The sequence below is a fragment of the Vespula pensylvanica genome, chromosome 8, assembly GCF_014466175.1.
Source record: "Vespula pensylvanica isolate Volc-1 chromosome 8, ASM1446617v1, whole genome shotgun sequence".
NCBI lineage: Eukaryota > Metazoa > Arthropoda > Insecta > Hymenoptera > Vespidae > Vespula > Vespula pensylvanica.
This window is the reverse complement of record NC_057692.1, coordinates 3,409,292-3,426,791: the sequence shown is the minus strand read 5'-3', so window position 1 is coordinate 3,426,791 and position 17,500 is coordinate 3,409,292. Positions and strand designations below refer to the sequence as shown.

The 17,500-nt window shown below is 39.4% G+C and overlaps 1 protein-coding gene across 1 annotated transcript in view; it reads left to right on the top strand.

The window, feature by feature from the left end:
- The first annotated feature begins 3,069 nt into the window (after positions 1–3,069).
- The window catches only part of LOC122630969, a 61,350-nt gene continuing 46,919 nt past the window's right edge, over positions 3,070–17,500 (top strand). The window contains exon 1 of the mRNA XM_043816078.1: positions 3,070–3,341. Coding sequence (XP_043672013.1) covers positions 3,210–3,341 — 132 coding nt within the window. The 5' untranslated portion in view covers positions 3,070–3,209. The remainder of the gene's footprint in view (positions 3,342–17,500) is intronic.

Sequence of the window (17,500 nt, the reverse complement as noted above, 5' to 3'; positions counted from 1 at the left end):
ACGTATCTACTCAGGGTACTTGGGCAACGCGTTGCTTACAAGGCTGCCTTCCTCCACCTCATCGTAAAGACCTTTTGCAACCCGGTTTTGTAACTCGATTCTTTATGGCGAATGTTTCGCGCACCCCGCACCCGCCCCACCCCCTACCCTCCGCCCTCTGCCCCTCGCCCGCCCCCATCTCTTTCTTGCCCTACTCGTTTTTTCTTCTTCTTCTTCTTCTTCTTCTTCTTCTTCTTCTTCTTCTGTTGTTTCTTTTTTACTACGCCATGACGATGACGTTGACGTTGACGCTGACGCTGACGTTGACATTGACGTTGACGTTGACGTTGACGTTGACGTTGACGACTACCACGAAGACGAAGATGTTACAATATTTTTTTTTCGATAAACTATACGACTTCCACGAAGAGAATATATCGTCGTAATCGTATGAACGGATGTCTGCAGTAATCGATTCGATATTTTCCAATTAATCTCGGAGTAATGCTTTTGCACCGATGAAATATTTCATAACGACTATCTTATACGGCGATGTTTTTTCTTTTTTTCTTTTTTAATCGTCCATAGAGACGCGCCTCGGAGAATACGTATGTAAGTACGGCGTATGTACCGATTCGAAGGGGGGTAAAATAGAGAATCTCGTATTCTCGCGATTACCGACGAGAAAAACGGATGGCAAATGTAATCGTTAGCTCCCCTCTCCTTTCTTCCCTCCCCCAAGCGCGATTGGTCGGACCAAGCCGAAATTCTATTTGTCGTTTAAAAACAAGGACGATGACGCGGAGAGGAGTATTAGTCGATGCTTGCGCCAATGCGCGTTGGCGCGCGCGCGTTTCATCCTAAAAAACGAATGAGGACGAACGAACGGATGGATGGACGGACGGACGGATGGACGGACGGACGGACGGACGAATGGACAAATGGATAGGGAGAGCGATTAAAATCGAATAAAATGATATTTCGGCCGACTCTTCGTAACTCGGACGATCGTAATCGAAGAAGAGGTTAAATGAAATATGTTGGAAAAGGGTACGTAATGGATTCCCCGGATTTACGTGCTTGGTATACGAATGACGAATTACGAAAATATTTGGTTCCTTTTAAAAACGCGACCTTCTACTTGACGACTACTACTCGCGGTTTACCTTATAGAAACTATTTCCAGGAATACTCGACGTATTTCCAGTGGCGACGTGGTCGCGATGCCACCGCGACAGGAATCCTCTTTCTCTGTTACATGTAGTATACCCACCCGTCCTATTCTTAGCGTTCATCGCGCGCATCGCGAGTAACGGGCTGGACGATGACGACGTATGCCAGCGAGAGAGCGAGCGAGAAAGAGAAGGACAGAAAGAGAGAGAGAGAGAGAGAGCGTGAGCGAAAGAAAAAGAAAGAAAAGGAGAAGACAAACAGAATGACGAGAGAGAGAGAGAGAGAGAGAGAGAGAGAGGGAGAGGGGGAGGGGGACAATGGTAAAAGGGATGAAAAGAAGAAGAGCGCATAGAGAGAAACACGAGGATGGAAATCCGACGACGTTGTAGTTAGTTTATCGGCTGCCGATAAAGCAGAGACTCCCGCCGATCCTTTTGGCTTACAAGAAGAAGAGAGCGTGAAACTGGCATTCTGGTTTCGTTGGTTAGGGGGAAGGGGGAGAGGGAGAGGCAGAGGCAGTAAGTTCGTCGTATCGCCGCGACGACGTTTAAAGTTTCGCGAGGCGCGCGGCGGGGTAGCCTTTGGCTCGTTCGCGCGCGTCGATGACGAAAGCGAGATACGTAAGATCCACGTACGTACGAACGTATTATATGTACGTATGTACGTGCGCGAACATAAGACGTTAAAATGAAAGCAAGCAAGCAAGCAAGCAAGCGAGCGAGCAAGCAAGTAAGCAAGCAAGCAAGCAAGCGAGCGAGCTAAGCAAGCAGCTTTGAAGGCCGCGGGAATTTTGTAAGCCAGTAACTCGCCTACGTCGAAATTTTGGTTGCCTTTACTCCGCGACATCGAGGACGAAAGATTTCCTTCGTTCTCGATGGAGAGGGGGAGGGAAGAAGAGAGGGAAAGAAAGAGAGAGGAAAGAGAGGAGAGAGACAAGGCAAAAGTCTCTCTTTCTAGGTCGACTTCTTACGAGTCTCTCTCAAAGACGAAACTCTTCCTTCCCGTTTCATCCATATCCTTGCAACGAAACGTTCTCTCTCTCTCTCTCTCTCTCTCTCTCTCTTTCTTTTTCTACTTTTCTCTCCGTTTTTTTCTTTTTTTTTTGCGTTTTATATCCCGAAATACAACTCGCTATTTTCTATTCGCACTCTACGGTAAATCGAAAATTTCGATGCTCGAGTATTTTCCTCCAGTTCTCCACTACGGATCGATCTAAGCTGCCGCTAAATATAATTATAGTCGGGCGGTAGGGTGGGAGGAGGAGGAGGAGGAGGAGGAGGAGGAGTGGGGGAAGGGAGAGAAGGCATTAAGTTTTCAAGCGGTATCGGTCTACTGCGAGCAAGAAGCCGGCTCCTAACCTCGTCGTCGTCGTCGTCGTCGTCGTCGTCGTTGTCTATTTGCGCGTTTCGATATTTCTCTCTCTTTCTCTCTCTCACTTTTCTCTTCTCTTAACTCTATGAATATATACATATGTCATTATTCGAATTTCAACTGTTATAACGATCAATCAATTATTATAAAATCATCGACGTTGAGAAGAATTAATTAAAATAAAATTCTCGATTTCTTCTCGTTACTACTTCCGTTCGATTTTATCGGGAGATTTTACGTTAGAGTTTATATCTGACGCGACAGAGATACAGACAGATAGATAGATAGACAGACAGACAGAGAGACAGAGAGAGAACGAGTATGTATGTGTGATAGCAAAGAGAATGAGAGAGAGAGAGAGAGAGAGAGAGAGAGAAGCGAACGGTATATAGGAGCTGTGATCGAAACGGGAGGTGAACGTAAAAGCGAGAGAGAGAGAGAGGAGAGGAGAGGGAGAGAGAAGCACGCATGCGAGGTCATCCCCTCTTTCTCTCTCTCTCTCCGTCTCTGTCCGTCTTTCTCTCTCTGTCTCTCTCTCTCTCTCTCTCTCTCTCTCTCTCTCTCTCTCTCTCTCTCTCTCTCTCGTACAAGAGTGAGAGAAGAGAGATCTATACCGCAAACAAAACCGTGGAACGGCGAGGAAAGCCGGGAATAGAAGGTAGCTGCAGTATCGGCGATACATCAGGATGTCGAAGAGGGAACCAATCGTTCCCTCTCTGGTGGAATTGGGTTCACGACACGCGTGTATGCATCCGAGAACGGAACTGGTTACCGACTGCGATTCGGTAAACGTGGAAAGTTCCCCAAAGAGGACCGTGGTAAGGCGCACAAGCTGTCTATCTCTCTCTCTCTCTCTTTGTTTCTCTTTTTATCTCGCTCTCTCCACCCTGATCCTATATCACGATGTTGCGTTGAGCGTTGTTACGGCGATTCCAGATTGCTAAGGGGATGAAAAACGAAATATATACATGCATAGATATACATAGAGGAAATAAAAAGAAAATTCTTAAGAGTTGTTTTGGAATTAGTTTCTTCTGATAAGATTAATTTATGAGAATGGAGAAGAATAAAATTGTATGTATGTAGTAAATGGTATTAGTTAGGATATGGCGTGTTGTTTTTGATCATTTTCTTTCGGTCGTAATCGTGCGTACGGAGGATCGTGTAGAGTAGTGGGGACCCCCCCGACGATGACGACGAAGACGTTGAGGATGATTGCGAGGACAGTCAGGACGAAGACGAAACTCGCGATCGACGTTAGAAAGAACGAAGAGTAAGAAAGATGGAAAGAAAGGAAGAGAAAGAGTCGAACGTGTGTGTATGTGTGTTACAGAAAGAGTGAGAGAGAAAGAGGTGGTGGAAAGGAGGGGAAGGGAAGGGAAAGAGGACAGCCTGCTCTCGCCCAGCCGGCTGTTCGAAGCAGCTGCTCGATACGCTTCCATCGTGCTGAAGCACACGCACGCACGATCCGGCAGACGAGTATATTATTCCATACGAGAAGCACGTTCAGAAATATTTATATATGATATTTATTTATATATATATATATATTGTGTATGTATATATATATATATATATGTATATAGGTATATATTATGCGCGTGTATATGTGCGTGTATAGTATATACGGACGTATATACACGTATTAATATATTATATATAATATATTTTGCGTATATTGCGTAGATGCGTAGGTATGAAGAAGAGGAGAAAAATGAATGACTCTCGAGGAAAAAAAGCACACGTACGCGTACTGATATACAGTCTCTTGGTAAAGATTTGTCCGAGTTTTAAAAACAAATAGAAAATATCCCGGAAAAAAGGAAGATTGTATCGCTGAAATTTCTTTATCAACGATTTGAAGGACTTTACTATCTTTACGTTTTATATTATTTATTATTTTTATTATTATTCAATATTTAAGCAATTTTTATTTTATTTTTTTTTCTTGTTTTACCATTCTCTTATAAAATCGTTCTTTTCCACGAATTTCTTTTTCACGGATCGAAGCTCGCGAAGACTTAACAATAAGGCAAAAGTCTCTTTTCGCGTTCGGCGTATATGTAATACGTAACGTGGCCATGTACTTACAATACATACATACATCATACATACATACACACACACACATATATATATATACACACACTACGTATCCAACAGTGTCTCCGTTCGAGACAAGGAAGTCCAATCGGATCGCGCTTTCCTGTTGCGTCACGCGTGCCAACGCATAACAGTACAACGTACGGTCTGTCAGTACGTGAGCAAACACTAGCTAGTACGTACTGTAAGTACATATATTTATATATACATATATACATACAAACATACATATATACGTATCTACTTATTTATGTACACGTATGAGTATTGGATGATATTATTATAATAAATCTGAAACTGAAAGTATTTGAGGACTGTGGATTTTTCTAAGTTCGAACAAATTCACGAATTCGATAATTTTATATATATATATATATATATATATATATATATATATATTTAATAACGTTCGTCAGTCTCCTATAAAAATTATTTTCTTTTTCCTCTATCATCCTTTCTCTAATACCACTCTTTCTCCTTCCTTCCCTTTTTTCTTTAAATCCACCTTTTTCTCTTCGTCCCATCGATCTTTCCTTACGACTTTGTTTTCACGTTCGAAAAAAAATCGATCCTACAAATTGTAACGGGTCAGCTCTTCTCCCGATCGCACAGTTCATTCAGCAACTACAATTTTATACGAAGTTAATAACTACAAACCATAGAGAGCGGTTTTGTAATTAAACCAAATATCATATCTCCGTTGGTACACGTTGGCAGGTCTTCGATAAATTTCTCCATATGCCGCCGGTAAGGTTGCGGGTTCATTGCTTTCGTAATAATTAATCGAATCGAGATTCGCTTTGTGTGTTGGTACGTGATCCCGATAATAAACTTTTACCGTGTGCCACCGAATGAATGTCAAAATCTGGTTATATGGCGATTACCGACTTCATTAATTCGAGGCACACGCCTTTTCATTCAAACGTATGTATGTATGTGTATACGTATGTATCTAGCCACGAATTAATGAAATTAATTATGCTATGATATGTAAATCAACGTGTCGATGACATGACTTTCGATTCTCGTGCATGTTATTCGCATGTTTCTTTTTCTTTTTCTTGTTTTTTCTCATATTCTTTTTTTTTTTTCATTTTCTATTTCTATTTCTCTTCTCTCATTTTGCTTACGATCGTTCATTTATTATAGTTCGTTTTTTTAAGTGAAATTTGAAATAAAAAAAAAAAAATATATATATATATACGCGCGCGCGCGTGTGTGTATTCGCGTCGCGAAATATATCGAATTATTTTCTATAAAATATAAATCGTTTGTATTTATTGAAATAAATTATTGATTTATTGACTTAAATAAAATGTAGTTATTAATTAATGATATTAAGTTTACATTTAATGAAAGTTGAGATGTGACGTAGTTAAAATATGTTCGAAATAAAAATATCGAAGGATAGTCAACAAAAAAAAATATACATACATATATATATATATGTAGATATATAATTTTTAACACAAATTATTATTTGGAACTTTAAAGTCGTGATCGTTGAGAATGTAGATGAGTTTTTTAAACTTTTGAAAAAAAGTTTACGTACCCCTACGTACACGCACATACATATATAAATATACATAGGTAGCAGTAATTAATATGTACGGTATCAGTAAGTACGGTACCAAGTACTTCAACGATATATATATATATATATATATATATATATATATATTTCTTTTTTTTTCGAAGAATTTATGCAAAACGAAGCATTCGTTTTCAAATATGTACCTACGAGTTGTGAAAACGTATTTATGTTGGCATTCGATCTCAGTTTCTCTTTTGTCAAAAGCAATCGACGAAAAAGTGTAATATTTAAATACATACATAGAGATCCATTATATATAATTAAAATGTATTTTATTCGATAGCGCGATGGATCGAGGGAAGATGAAAAAGGAAAATGTTCCTAGACGTATATTTCAAATAATGTACAAATCAAGATTCACTTTGATTTTAGAAAATGAAAATAAAAAAATATTCCTCGTATTTGCTATAGGCAAATAAATAATTTTTTACCGACGATCTATTTTTTCCAATTTTATACATAAAATCGATGTATCGATTCGGTACATATGTACGTAACAAAGAATTGTTTTCATCAAAATTTTTCTAAACTAACACTTGGAATAGTTCACTTTAATTTTCTCGATATAACATTTTCTCGCGTTAGTTAATGGTATACCAATAATAGTAATGAACGTATAGTAAGAAAATTACTCGAGAATTTTCTAATAAAGAAATATTTAAGTTAAGAATGGTAGTTGAATCGACTCACGTACGTGTTGTCATCATTCAAAATTCATTGTGATTATTTTCTCGATGAAAAAGAAACTTCTTCGTATTTGTTATGCTTTCATTCACGTTGAATAACTTTTTTTTTTTTTCTTTCTGTTTCTTTCATTTGGAATTATTCCATTAGAATCGATGTATTTCAGTAGATATATAGCAGTAGAACGTTCGTTTTCTATTCTCGCAAGGACGGAAGGTCCGCTAGAACGAAGTACAGTTTCACCCAGTTCGAGGATCACGTTGACCGACATATCCGATCGCATGGTACTGTAATGGCTCGAACGTGCGGCTTGCCGAGAGGGAGGCTACTTCGTTCTATCATCTTTATGGTATTCCTTGACCGTGCTCTCTCATCTCTTTTCTCTTCCTCTCTTTTTCTCTCTATTGGTCTTTCTCGTTCGTTTCGTCTGGTACTCTTCGCAAACTCGATGACCGAACGATTCGTATATACTGTTGAATGCATCTTACCGTTCTTTTCTATTTTCTTTTGCTTTTTTTCTTTCTTCTTTTTCTTTTTTTGTCTATTCTCTCTCTCTCTCTCTCTCTCTCTCTCTCTCTCTCTCTCTCTCTTTCTTTCTGTCTCTCTGTATGGAACGTGGGACGATCGCTTTTGCATTGATCCACTCTATTTCTGTTATTCTTTTCTTTATAAAGAAAACGTTTGTATCGATGCAAAAGTGTATTTTAACGTACACACACATATATATATATGTGTGTGTATATGTATATATTTAAATTACGTTTAGACACATTTTTACATAATTTTTACATATCGAATACGTATGTATATAAGATAAGAATGAATATTGTTACAAATTAAGAACGTTTAGATCGATCGATAAGAGAGTTTAACGAGAATAGATACGATTCAATTGAACCGGTATGATCACTGTTCAACAATTGCCCAACAAATACGTGTCTCGATAAAATTAAAAGTATATCACTTCTATTATTTCTTATTACTACTTGGAAATTCTCAAACTACCGAAAAAGTTTTGTCGAAACTTGATACACGTATATAATTCAGACATAGAACCGATCTATTCACCCCTCCACCCGAAAAACAAATATCTCGATAACAACAACATGAATCGATCGATTGACGATCGTCATTATATCGTTCGTAGAAAGAATTTCTACGAAAGCTTGTTCGAGTTGGCCAGTTCTCGTATATATCGTGAAAGATAACTCCTTCTTAGACGTTGTCTGGCTTCTTCGTAAGATCTCTTCTTCGAACAAGTCACGTGTACTTACTTACTTACGCGCATATACCAATAAGAGAGACAGCGAGAGATCTACGTAGATGCACGTACGTATGTACCTGTTGCTCGTTCCGTTGTTCCTCCGCCGCAGGCCGGTGTTGTGTTACGTGTACACTCTCTCTCTCTCTCTGTTTCCCTCTTTCCCTCTTTCCCCTTGGTATCTATCCGTCTCTATCTCAAACTCTATCTCTCTTTCCTTCTTCCTTCCGTCTGTCCATCCGTCCGTCCGTCCTTTTTCGTTCGTATACAAATACACGTGGACCACTATTCCAGATATAGATACTTGGTACATGAATCATTTGCTTCCTTCTCTATCTTTTTCTCCCTCTCCCTCTCTCTCGTTCTCTTCTCTTTCTCTCTCTCTCTTTTTTTTTCGTTCTTTTTCTTTCTCTCTTTCTCTCTCTGTTTCTTTTTTTAATTTTTTTCTTTCTTTTTTTTTCCGAATGACAAACGCGTTCAACTCTTTCGCTTGTTCTACGGATTAAACTCACCGTGTATAACTGTGTAACATTAAAGTTTGATGTCAGGACGTTTATATATATATATATTTTTTTTTTTCTTGTGTATTCTATACATTTTTTATTTAATCATTAATGTCCGTACATAATTTATCGCGTTATCTCATATCTCAATTTTCTTTTTTTCTTCTCTCTCTCTCTCTCTCTCTCTCTCTCTCTCTCTCTCTTTTTTCTCCCTCTTTTTTTTTCTTGTTTAAGTATATGTTTAGTGTAACTTAATTATACAGCACGAACAGTACTGTTCGGCTTTGATACGTATTTTCCATTTTTTCGACTTTAGTTCAGATCACGTATATAGGTATAGATTTTTTTTATTTCTAATGGAATACAATGCAACATGTGAACTACATATACATGCGAATTACAAACGTATGAGATCGATCTACATTGGTGTGCTCGCATCATATATGATGCATAGGACGAGTAAAGGATTAACAAACGTAATACTGTTCTTCATTCTTGTTTGTATCTGGACACCGTATCAAACTTTTTTTCTTAAATAATAACACCGATCTGTTGCACGAATAAGTGCAATTATACAAGTACGATATTTATTGTGACGAAATGACACTTGTATTGATATTTATAAATCAATCCGATATCATGTATATATATATATATATATATATATATATTTTACAAATTTATTTCAATCCCTAACTCGATCGTTGCGCGTATCTATCCGGCGCCAATGTTATTTCCAACGAGCTCAACATTTCTAAAATATCACTTACCGATAAATCAATCCAATAAATCGATCTAACGACATATTTGTTTGTGGAAGAAGTAAAAAAAAAGGAAAAGAAAACACGAGCGTGTGCGTGCGTGTATACGCTTTCGGCCCGACTTTGATCGAGACCACTCGAAGTCGAGTTAACTGGTATCACTGGGATAAGTCTCGGTTTCTCTTGAAGACGCATCCAAATAGCCGGATACCCGCTCGAAATGAATACTATTACGAATGAATGAGAAGTAGGAAGAAAGGGATGAGAAGAAGGAGAAGGAATAGGATGAGGAGGAGGGGAGGAGGAGGAGGATGAAGAAGAAGAAGAAGAAGAAGAAGAAGAAGAGGAACGACTCGGCCGACAAGTGGCGCCCCGTCGCTTCGTCCGACCCACAAAGTTTAGCATAAGACGGCACCAACGCACGACTACTTCTATCTCGCTCATTTACACAAGTCACTTATTCACTCACTCACTCATTCACTAACTCACTCACTCTCACTCTCACTCACTTTGCCTCGCGCGCTCGGCATTTTCCCTCTACGTCGAGACTTGGATCGAGTATTCCGGGGATGCCTCTTCCGGTACACACAAATGGTCTTATACATAGGCACAGACATAGATACGTACGTACATACGTACGTGCATAAATGCGTGCGTGCGTGCGTACATATATACATACACACACACACGTACATTTTGTATATACCTGCTGGTGCAGACACAGCTAGACCTATCTCTCTGTGTGTGTGTGCGAGACGACGTTACACGCTGTGGTAGCTCATGGAAACTGGCTTGGTGAAGGGAACTAGGGGGCCAGGGGAGGGGGAGAGGAAGGGGTGACTATAGGGGGGGGGCAGTAGAAAAGGGGTGAGAAGGCAGGGGTATGGATGCAGACAGAGAGCGGAGCAACAGGTTACCTAAAGCTCGAATGACACGCTTCAGGGATTTTCGCGGAACGACTGTGTTTTGAGTCTCGCACGATCGCCTGATGATAACCTCTGATGAGCTTGCGGGTAGCGCAAGCTTCGTGTGCCCTTCCCCCCGACCAACGATTCCTCAACTCCCGACGATGTGTTCGTGTCACGTAAACATATGCAAATATTTGAGAGCGAAAGATTTTTATGAACTAACTAATGGATCGATCGAGATTCCATCTTGACGAGAAATAGATGATGGAAGTTTGGATTAATATTCGTTTTGACGTTTGTTGCTCGTTGACGTTTGGTACAAAGTTTTTCAACGATTGACTAAGTAACTTTTAAGTTAATAACGAAATTGATGAGTCAGGTAAGTTAGAGTCTGATAAGTTAAATGCAAGTTTAGGATTCGCCTGTAAATGTGAATTAATTGGAAAGAAAATCAATTGTATATATATATATATATATATATATATATATATATATAAAATTGTAATTATGAAAATTGTTAAGTTTGTACGATGTAATCGTCGTTTTTAGGGTAGAGTAGAATAACGATATATATATATATATATATATATATATATATATATTCTTCTTCGAGAACATTTTTTCGAGTAATCTTACAATCCCCTGAAACTCAAAGTTTCAGTTCAAAAAAAGAAAAGAAGTAGCGAAGATCGTTAAAAACAAGAATAAGGGAAAGAAGAAAAAGAAAAAGAAGAAGGATGAGAAGGAAAAGGGATTCGTCGGGATCGACGAGAGGGTGTAAGAGGTTTACGGTTGAGGCACGTGTACGTCACGGAACAGCTGAGCTTTGTGCATTTACGTAGTCGAAACACACAGAGAGAACGGTGCTTCAATCTCTCTCTCTTTCTCTCTCTCTCTCTCTCTCTCTCTCTCTTTCTGTATGTGTGTACGAGACCAACGTTAAGGGGTGGTAGTGCATAGAGAGAGAGAGAGAGAGAGAGAGAGAGAGAATGAAGGGACGGGCAAACGACGAGTTGTTGGCTCTAGATGGGAAGGGAAGGGAAGGGAAGGGAAGGATGAATACGCGAATATGTGCCATGCGAGAGCTAGCGGGCGAGCGAAAGTGAAAACGGGGTTGGAGTCTCTCCTCTTCCTCCGTTATTCTCTCTCTTTCTCTCTCCCTTTCTCTCTCTCTCTCTCTCTCTCTCTCTCTCTATGTATATCTACCCATCTATCTGTCTCTCTCACTCTTCCATCACGGTATGCACGAAGCCGTGCACACAGCATCGATGCATTCGATTCGATGTATGTATGCGAGATAGATCGAGATTCGAGAGCGAGGTCGAGCACCGGTTTACTGGAATCTCCTACCCCTTTCTATCGTGCCACCCTCAACCCTCTCTGCCACGTATCACTCAGTTCCCGAACGTTCGGCGCTTCGTTCTCTCTCTCTCTCTCTCTCTCTCTCTCTCTCTCTCTCTCTCTCTCTCTCTCTTTCTATCTGGCTTTTCGTTCAACCGTATGAACGGATCGTTCGTGACGTGATTTTCGTCTGGTACCTTGGATCAGTCCGATGCTCCTCCTTCGTCGATCTCCTACGGAAGCGGAGATAAAGAGGAGAGGAAAAGGGAGATGGAGATGGAGATGGAGATGGAGATGGAGAAGGAGGAGGAGAAGGACGAGGAGAACGACGACGAAGAGGGAAACGGGTTGGAGAAGCGGATGAACCCTTGCCACTGATCGAGTTAGCCCCGTAACCTTGTCTATCTATTTTTATACCTCCATTTACCTGCCTTCGATGGGATGAATAGAACGTTGAACTCCGTCGACTTCCTCTTTCTCCTCTTATCTCTCTCTCTCTCTCTCTCTCTCCCCCTCGCTCTCTGATTTTATTTTACTTTTCATTCTTATTTTCGTCTCCTTTTCGTCGACACGGAACGAATAATCTCGACAACGTTCGCCACACTCGAAAAGTGGCCGGATAAGAGGGGGAACACCACGTCGTGGTCTAAACTTGTCCAGCGTTGAAAACTTGGCGAGAAACACCCTAGTGACCCCGTTGTTGGCAAGCCGAGTAACGCCCATCCCCTTTCGTCCTCCTTCTCCTCTTCTTCCTCTTCCTTTTCCTCGTCCTTCTCCACCTTCTCCTCCTCTTCATCCTCATCCTCATTCTCATCCTCATCCTTCTACTCAACGGCGCCTTCACCGACCCTCTCGAGGCCGTTGCGCATTAAGGCCGAATTTACAAAGGGTAGATATACTTGCTATCTCTCGTCTTCCATTCCGAAATCCCTCGCGCCTTTCCCTCTTACCTCCTTACCCTTCTCACTACTACGACTAACCACTAAACTCGACGGCCTCCCTTCGCCCTTTCTGCGACCCTCCCTTGTATTATCCTCTTCCCTCCCTCTCTTCCTCCTTCCCGTTCTACCGTGTACGTTTCTGACTGCAAAGCGGACACAAACACTCTCTCTCTCTTTCTCTCTCTCTTGCTCTCTCGTAGGGGAGCAACAGGTCCTCTCGAGGATGCACGCTGGCCCCGAGCGTTACCTTCAAAGTGGCTTCCGCATTTTTCCTATCACCATACATACATATATACATACATACATATATACATACATACATACATACATACATACATATAGATATATATATATATATTAGACACCTCCTCACCATCTCCTCCTCCTTCAAGGCTTTTCGATTTCGTAGCGATCGATCGGAACTGGGAGTCACTCTTCGACGTTCGTCTCTTGAGAATTTCCTTTCGACAATCTTTTTATTCTTTTTTCTTTCCTTTTTTTTTCTTTCTTTCTTTCTTTCTTTCTTTACACGATCGCGAGAATCAGACTCGAGACGATTTCTTTCTTTTTCTACTCTTCTTTTATTTATTTCTTTTTTTTTTATTGTCAAGCGTTTAAAGCGTTTTTAGATAAAATTGTATCTCCTAGATTCTCTATCGTTTCCTCGTCGTTTTCTGCTGTTATTTTTACATATTTTTAGATCGTCCCTATGGTTTTGTACTAATGGAAACAACTTTTCCGTAAATAATATCGAAATTTTGATTTACGGATTAGTCAAGAATTGTTTCGTAAAGATTGTAAAAATACCGCGACGCTTACCTTCGAATTAATTTCACATAGAAAAATTTTGCCAAATGAAGAGAAAAGAAAAAAAGAAAGGACCGAACAGAGAACAAGAAATAACAACAACAACAACAATAATAATAATGTAAATCGTTGCTCGACATCGAAACACAAAAGTCAAAATTGTAGCACGTTAGAATTTGTAATTTTTCGATCGACTTTCTTACGTGACAAATTTATTCGCCTTTTAAATAAGCTTTAATTAAAGCACGCTAAAAATATGGTCAAAGTCATTTCCGATATATCGTATGATCCAATATTATTGTACAAGTTTGCTCTATTTCATACGTACATACATATGTATATATCACATACACACACATAGTAGTTCGTTGATGTAACGCGATATCGAATACGTTCCCGATAACCTCGATGGGATTCGCAGGGCGGAAATTCGTTTGAAAAGTGGGTCAACGCGATGGACCGCGTGGAAAGTATAAATCTTGGTGTGGGCGGTGAGGAAACGGTGACCTTGCCACTTGAACTTGTCCCCTTCTCGATCGCTACACAACTTCGCCAGTCATTCTTCTCCCTCCACGTCGAGACAGATCGTCGTAACTCGAACCATAAAGTTTGAAGAAATAAAGGATTCTAGAGTGAGTGAGTGAGTGAGTGAGTGAGCGAGCGAGCGAGCAAGTGAGCGAGCGAGTGAATGAGTGAGCGAGCGAGCGAAAGAGGCATCAACCCGAACGAAGCTATTCCCGAAGGTTTACGATCTCGTCTGTTACACGAATCCTCCCTTTCTCCCTTCTTTTTATTTTGTTTTTGTACTTTTTTTTTGTTTTGTTTTTTTTCCCTCTCTCTCCCTATCTTCCTGTCTCTCTTTTTATTATTACTCTTTTTCTCCCATTGTCTCGTAAAATCGATCATCGATTCTGAACGACTTGGCTTCGTTCATACGATAAAATAAATCATAAAAATCATTTTTCAATTCGACAAATTCGATCTTTATAATCGTAATATATATATATATATATATATATATATATATATATACATATATCATGGTAATATAAAAAAGAGAGGAGAGAGGAAGAAGAGGAATCAGTTCGTCCATTCTCGTTTCGACAACGAGAACGAGACTTTTTAATTGAATTCCGAAATTACAATGAATTTATTTCGGTATTTTCAACAATTCTTAATTTTTTACTACCACAATTTCCGCGATTTTCAAAGGTGTACGTATTTACATTTAATATATGCATTACGTATATAATCCTTACGTTATGCGTTCGCACGTGTGCGTGTGCGTGTGTATGCGTCTGTTTAGAATATGTCGATAGAAAACGTTGATTTGAACGAAGTCGCGAATAGAGAGGCGAGAAACGAGACTCTCTCGTAACGGGAGGTTGAACACGTGGAGCAATATGAGGGCAGGTCAGTGATATCCAAGCGGAGTTTAAACGGTTGTTCGCCTCGGTGCAAACTCTCCTCGTTGGTCAGTGAGAGCTCTCGAACGACTTGCAAGTACGGGAACAAACAGACAACGGTCTTGCTTTGCTTTCCCTCTTTTATCTTTTTTTTTTTTTTTCGTTTTTCTTTTACTTTTTTTTTCAGGTTTAGGTTTCTTTCTTTCTTTGTTTCTTTCTTTCTTTTTGTTTTTATTTCTTTTTTCTCTCCCTCTCGTATGAAGAACGAAGAGATTATTTCTATTTTGAGGGTCGCTTTTTTTTGCAGAGTTTTTTATGAAAGTCAAACATTTCATTAACATGCATATGTATATATGTATATATATATATATATATGTGTTTATTTTTCTTTTTGTACGAATGTTTTTATCTTCATAGGATCTATTCAAATAATAATTATAAGAATCTGCGGTAACTCGATTAGGAAATTATTGTTATTGTTATTATTATTATTCTTGAAAGATTAGATTGAAATCATAATTTGTTTTGTAAAAATTGATCTTTTTAGAAATGTGATCGATAACAATCGGTATTATTGTTTTTATTGTTATTTTATGTAGAATAAAGAGTATGGATAAAATCGACGTAGAACTTTAGGATTTCAGTAAATAACTTTGAATCCTATGATGATTCTAACTTGGTCGTATGGAAAGGTGTAACAATGGCAGCTCGTGCCTTTCGCTAGCCAGTAGTTATTATGCGTAGGGTGAGTTTCAAAGACGGTGATCGTGAGCCAACAATCAGGGCTACGGGTAGTTAGCGGAGCTATTAGTCGTCGTTGCTGTGTGCCGCCCAGTAATCAACGCCCTGCCTTCCTAACGCCGAAGGACGGCGAAGTGTGCAACCGAGAGAGAGGGAGAGAAAGAGAGAGAGAGAGAGAGAGAGAGAGAGAGAGAGAGAGAGAGAGACAAACAGATAGATGGACAGAGATAGAAAATAGAGATAGAGAATAAAGATAGACAAACTATTTTATCCATTAGCCAAACCAGAGATGAGAAAAGTGGCAAAGTATTAAATAAAAAAAAAAAAAAAAGGAAGAAAGAAAGAAATAAGTAAGAAGGCGCAAACAAATAAGTAAAATGAACAAAAAAAAAAAAAGAAAAAAAAAATAGAGATACAGGGTGTGGCCCATTTTTGAAACTACCTGTATCTGTTTGTGATGAGCGGGAGAGATAGATAGGTGGGTAGAAATTATTAATAACAATAAAAAAATGTTTCAATGTTTTTTTCCAAAGTCTTTCTTACGATCCAGTTTCATATGGTGTATTTTCGAACATTTTGTTTTTTACGATATTATAGATTACAATGATAATTTGTGATTGCTATTGTTGGTCGTTGTTGTTGTTGTTGTTGTTGTTGTTGTTGTTGGTGTTATGAATAGTAAAGATATTTTAAATATACCTACGTAAACTAGAAGAAAAACAAATTTATCAGTCATCGATAAGATAGTTTTTCAATTCTCAAATTAATTCCACCACTCAAAGAAAGAAAGAAAGAAAGAAAGAAAGAAAGAAAGAAAGAAAGAAAAAAGGAATGAATGAAATAAAGATAAAAATAATATTCGTCCAATCGAATACATAAAAGTGTTCCTAATAACTTGTATAATTATACTAATTAACGAGATATTAGACAAGATCGTCCGATCGAAGCGTTCACGAGCGATACGAGAAATTCGAACGGGGAATGAGAGATAACAAATGCGATAGCATTCGGTGTCCTTCTTCAACGTTTATCGACCATAAACTGACTAGCGTACGATACTCTTGGGATGGCTAGACAACTATAATCGAATGGAGAGACACTCGTACGCTCGCTTAACGCGCGTGCTAAGTTTCCAACTATGCGACAAGGCGCGTGCCTTTACGATCTCTCTCTCTCTCTCTCTCTCTCTCTCTCTCTCTCTATCTCTATCTCTATCTCTTTTACACACATATACACGCGTGCATATACATACACACATATATACATGTATACCTATACACTGCATCGTATAAACTTAGCGAAACTTTCAAGGTCTTTCGACTACGAACGCAAATGCACATCTACGTATATGTGTACGTGAAAGAGAGAGAGAGAGAGAGAGAGAGAGAGAGAAAGACAGAGAGATGATAGTATTTCTCTCTCTCTCTCTTTCTCTCTCAAGCAAACATCGGGTTAACGGCCTGAAGCATTGACGACACGTTTTCCTTCCTTCCTTCCTTCCTTCCTTCCTTCCTTCCTTCCTTCAAAGATGGATTCGATCGACGGACTTGAGGACGCTTCGACTACAAGGCGCGACGACCTCGACTTTGGCAAGTCGAGCGATTATTTAATCGACCGTAACGCGTGCCACGTAATAATGCCGCACGCGGACTACAACGACGACGACAACGGCGACAACGACGACGACGGTGACGACGACGATGGTTATTTACGTCACATCGAAGAGTTTCACTTTCGTTTGACGCACGTGCGTCTCTTCTTATCGCATTCGCTTTCGCCTTCGCCTTCGTTCGTTTTGCCTGTTTGTTTGTTTGTTTGTTTTCATGCATATGTGTATGTACTTATTTAGTTACTTAGAATATACTTATTTTTCTACTTACGTACTTTCTTAGTTTTCCTTGTTCGACGATTCCATTTATCGTTTAAT